The 4863-nt window shown below is 55.5% G+C and overlaps 1 protein-coding gene across 1 annotated transcript; it reads left to right on the top strand.

Annotated features, from left to right (window-relative positions):
• Window positions 1–1221: 1221 nt before the first annotated feature.
• tnfrsf21 (tumor necrosis factor receptor superfamily, member 21) lies at window positions 1222–2832 on the top strand (the record flags this gene model as incomplete). Its single annotated transcript, XM_079754163.1, has 3 exons — window positions 1222–1260; window positions 2028–2741; window positions 2827–2832. 3 exons carry the CDS (start codon window positions 1222–1224, stop codon window positions 2830–2832), a joined length of 759 nt encoding a protein of 252 aa, XP_079610289.1.
• Window positions 2833–4863: the final 2031 nt, after the last annotated feature.

Raw genomic sequence — 4863 nt, 5'->3', positions numbered from 1 at the left:
CTAGCCAAACGTAAGCCGAATGCTATCCGAACATTAGCAGAATGCTAGCCAAACGTAAGCAGAATGTTAGCAGAACGTTAGCAAAACATTAGCCAAGCATTAGCAGAACATTAGCAGAATGCTAGCCAAACGTAAGCAGAATGTTAGCAGAACGCTAGCCAAGCGTTAGCAGAACATTAGCAGAATGCCAGCCAAACGTAAGCAGAATGTTAGCAGAACGTTAGCAGAATCTTAGCAGAACGTTAGCAGAACGATAGCAGAACACTAGCAAAGCGTTAGCAGAACATTAGCAGAACACTAGCTAGAGGCATTGGCAGCAGTGATGTCCAATCGTCCCTGTTGGATGGGGGGGCTATTGTCAGGGGCGAGTTAGGCTTAATTAAACCCAAACAGGCTCTCTCTCTCTCTCCCTCTCCGGGATCCCCTGCAACAGGTGCACATGCCTTTGTGTGTGTGTGTGTGTGTGTGTGTGTATATGTGTATGTGTGTATATTTATGTGTGTGTGTGTCTGTTTGTGTATGTGTGTGTGTCAGACACATACGCCCACTCCACTCGTGTTAATATGCCATTTACACATCTGTAAATGGCTTGGCAGCGGGCGATGTGTTCACTAGCGGTGACTCCACAATACGCCCATCGAGAAGCTATTAGGTCACTTCCTGTATGACAGACACACACACACACAGAAACCAACAGACACACAGAGAAACACACACACACACACAAACAGACACAGAGAAACACACACACACACACATTCACACACAAAGAGATGCACACACACGCAGCCGCAGACACAGACACACACAGAAACATACACACGGGATGTCCAGAGCGTCCTGGTCACATTCCTCCTCTGATAAACAAGACACTTATTACCGCAAGATCTGACACCGCATCAAAGAACACACAAACACGCACATGCACACACACACACACACACACACACACACACAAACACAAATGTTAAGACACACATGAACACACGGAACTTGGCGTCGACAGCTTGTAGTTGGCGTGGAGACGCCCACCACGTCACACACACACAGAACACTCAGGACGCTGTGATGTCATCTGAAGTACGTCTGTGATGTCATCAGAAGGACGTCTGTGATGTCACCTGAAGTACGTCTGTGATGTCACCTGAAGTACGTCTGTGACATCACAGCAGGCAGGGCTGGCCCCAGGGCTTAGTGCCCTGGGGTCATTCTTCGTCAAACATGCTGCTGGTCTGGCTGAGTGCTGTTCTCCTGGTGGGGGTGAGTGTTCTCCTGGTGGGGGTGAGTGTTCTCCTGGTGGTGGTGAGTGTTCTTTGGGGGGGTGAGTGTTCTCTAGGTGGGGGTGAGCGTTCTCTACGGGGGGTGAGTGTTCTCCTGGTGGGGGTGAGTGTTCTCTAGGGGGGGTGAGTGTTCTCTAGGGGGGGTGAGTGTTCTCTAGGGGGGGTGAGTGTTCTCTAGGGGGGGGGGTGAGTGTTCTCTAGGGGGGGTGAGTGTTCTCTAGGGGGGGGGTGAGTGTTCTCTAGGGGGGGTGAGTGTTCTCTAGGGGGGGGGTGAGTGTTCTCTAGGGGGGGTGAGTGTTCTCTAGGGGGGGTGAGTGTTCTCTAGGGGGGGGGTGAGTGTTCTCTAGGGGGGGTGAGTGTTCTCTAGGGGGGGGTGAGTGTTCTCTAGGGGGGCTGAGTGTTCTCTAGGGGGGGTGAGTGTTCTCTAGGGGGGGTGAGTGTTCTCTAGGGGGGGTGAGTGTTCTCTAGGGGGGGTGAGTGTTCTCTAGGGGGGGTGAGTGTTCTCTAGGGGGGTGAGTGTTCTCTAGGGGGGGTGAGTGTTCTCTAGGGGGGGTGAGTGTTCTCTAGGGGGGGTGAGTGTTCTCTAGGGGGGTGAGTGTTCTCTAGGGGGGGTGAGTGTTCTCTAGGGGGGGTGAGTCCAGATTCCCAGCAGAGGTGACATCAGACGATGACATCATGCAGATTCAAACCAGCGCTCGTGTCTGAAGCCCTCCTCCTTCTCCCCCTTCTCCCCCTTCTCCTCCTCAGCTCTCCTGCAGCTCCCTGGCTGCGGACTCCTCCGACGGACCCCTGGACCTGCTCCTCCCCCCCCCCCCCTCCACCTCCTCCCCCCTGCTCCACCTCTCCTCCCGCCACTACCAGCACGTGGACGCTGCGTCGGGCCGCCGCCTGGCGTGCAGCAGGTGCCCGGCGGGGACCTTCGTCTCGCTGCACTGCTCCCCCGGGGGGGCGGTGAGGGAGTGCAGCCCCTGCCCCCCCGGGACCTTCACCCGGGGGGAGACGGGGGTGGAGCGCTGCCACGCCTGCCGGCCCCCCTGCGGGCGGGGCGAGGAGGAGCGGGAGCCGTGCGGCCCCGCGGGGGACCGGCTCTGCGCCTGCCCCCCCGGGAGCTTCGGGTCGCCGTGCCGACCGTACACGCCCTGCCCGGCGGGCAGCGGGGCGCGGCGGGCGAGGGGAGGGGGGGACGTGCGCTGTAAGGCCTGCCCCCGGGGGACCTTCTCCCCCGCGCCCTCCCCCGTGCTGGGCTGCCGCGCCCACACGCGGTGCGGCGCCCGCCGCCTGGTCGCCCCCGGCAACAGGACCGCCGACAGCGTGTGCGGTCCGCCGCCCGCCGCCAACTCCTCCTCCTCCTCCTCCTCCTCCTCCCGGACCTCCATCCTCCCAGGAGCGCTGAAGTCTTCCACCTCCACCTCCTCCTCATCCCAGACCTCCTTCCTCGCAGGAGCGCCGCCCACCTCCTCCGTCTCCTCCTCCTCCTCCTCCGTCTCCTCCTCCTCCTCCACCTCCTCCTACTCCACCTCAACAACAACATCGACACCATCGGCAGAACTGAGAGGTAAGTGGAGGAGCAGGGAGTGTGTTCCTCACACACACCCTGACGCACAACGCTGTTTGGGGGGTACACAACCGGTGGGAGGGGGGGGGAGAGGGGGAAGGGAGGGGAGGGAGGGAGGGAGAGAGGGAGAGAGGGAGGGGGAGAGGGGAGGAGGAAGGTGAAGAGAGAGGGGAGATGGAGGGAGGGAGGGAGGGGGAGAGGGGAGGGAGGGGAGAGAGGGAGGGGGGAGAGAGAGGGAGAGAGGGAGGGAGGGACAGAGGGAGGGAGAGAGGGAGGGGGGAGAGAGAGGGAGAGAGCAAGGGGAAAGAGAGAGGGAGTGAGGGAAGGAGGAAGGGGAGAGACAGGGAGGGGAGAGGAGAGACAGGGAGGGGAGAGGAGAGAGAGGGAGGGTAGTGTTCCATAGCAACTAAAGCCCAGTTCAGACCAAAGATTCGCCTTGCAACTCGCAACTCCTTGCGACGAGACAGGCCGCGACGTTCTAAAAGCTGGGCAGTTCACACTGCTGCACCGGGCGGCGACGTCAGGTGGTTTCCCTAGCAACTGTGAACGCTCTGGCACAGCTGAGAGCCGCAACAGCATCAGCATCATGCTAAAAAGTAGCCTAACTTAGGTTTGCAATTAGGTTGCCTGAGCTAGCACCCCGATTTACCCTCCCGGACCCTGCACACATTGGCGGTTTTTTGGGTTTCATTCTGATGTAAATGCGACGGTCCGCGGTTCTGGGGGGGGGGGGCTTGGGTATAGTGGTGTTGCTGTCTCCACAGAGACAACGCAGCGATATGATCATGAGCAGTTCTAACTGGAGAGAAAGTGAAATCCGCGAGCTGCTGATTATGTAAGAGAAGGTGATGCAGTCGCATTCAACAAAGACGTTGAAAGACGGTGCGACGTACGAGAGAGACGCAGAGGAACTGTCCTCACGAGGCTTTTGTCGGGATAATAAAAAAGTGGTCAGCAAAATAAAGAATATGTTGGCGCTATTGCACTAAATAGTTAATCGCGTTTGTGGCCTACACTCAGACGTGAACTCATTCTTGCATGCGGGTGTCTTCATTCATAAAAAAATAAAAACATTCGGGAGTATGCAAATTATTCTAAAGAGGTCTAGACTCTAACCCGCCTTCTCCAGTGAACCAAGAAAGCCCGCGCCGTGACGAACGGAGGATTTTAGCCCCTCGGTTTTACAGCCTACAGGAAACTTGAGATAAGACAGTAATGCCAGGCGTGCTAAGCCGCGACCAAACCGTCTTGGCAGTGTAGAATGGCCTAATGAAAAGGAGAAGACGGCGTTAGAAAGCCGAGAATATGGAGCCGCAGTTGGGTAGGCCTACTTCAGCGGCAGAAACAGGGTGCCAGCGCCAATCTTTGTAGAGAGCCTTCCATGGGCAAAAACATTTGGTTTATTTTTTTTGATCCCCTTCGAGAATTTATGTGTAAAGGGGTGGGTCTAGGCTATATTCTCAACTTTCTCCTTTGTAAAGCGCATTGCAGGCCTATTGCTTTTGGGCTGATACTGCGCCCCTTCCTTGATTCGTTCTGCCGCAGCACTCCAAACAATTAATTTCGTTCCAATGTTCGTCCAATCCACTCCAATAGTGGTCCTGCATTGAGTTTAAATCCAACTCTAACGAATAAATGGTCCAGTTTTAGGTATAATAGAATATTTAATCATTCCCAGGGCATGTTAAATGAGTGCATGCCCCGCCACTTGTAACACAATTGAAGTCGTCAATTGATGGAATGGTTATTTCATACATCATCACAACCAAAAATTGGAATTAATCAAATAAATGACGGATAAATAATACTGAAATGGCTACCTTTTGGTTGGACACATTTGAACGAAATATTTATGATCCCCAAATGTTGACCGGAAGTTGGCGCCACTGATTGGTAGACCGTCTGAATGGCGGTAGGCCTACTAAAAGTTGTCTGAATGGGGGCATGTTGGAATGGCCGCATGTAACCATAACAACGGTTATAGCTAACGTGTACTATGGACAGTACGGGACCGGGACGTCCAAGTTG

The sequence above is a fragment of the Pollachius pollachius genome (genome assembly GCF_949987615.1).
Source record: "Pollachius pollachius genome assembly, chromosome: 16".
NCBI classification, from domain to species: Eukaryota; Metazoa; Chordata; class Actinopteri; order Gadiformes; family Gadidae; genus Pollachius; species Pollachius pollachius.
Note: the sequence above shows the minus strand (reverse complement) of the source record. Positions and strands in the feature narration are given on the sequence as shown.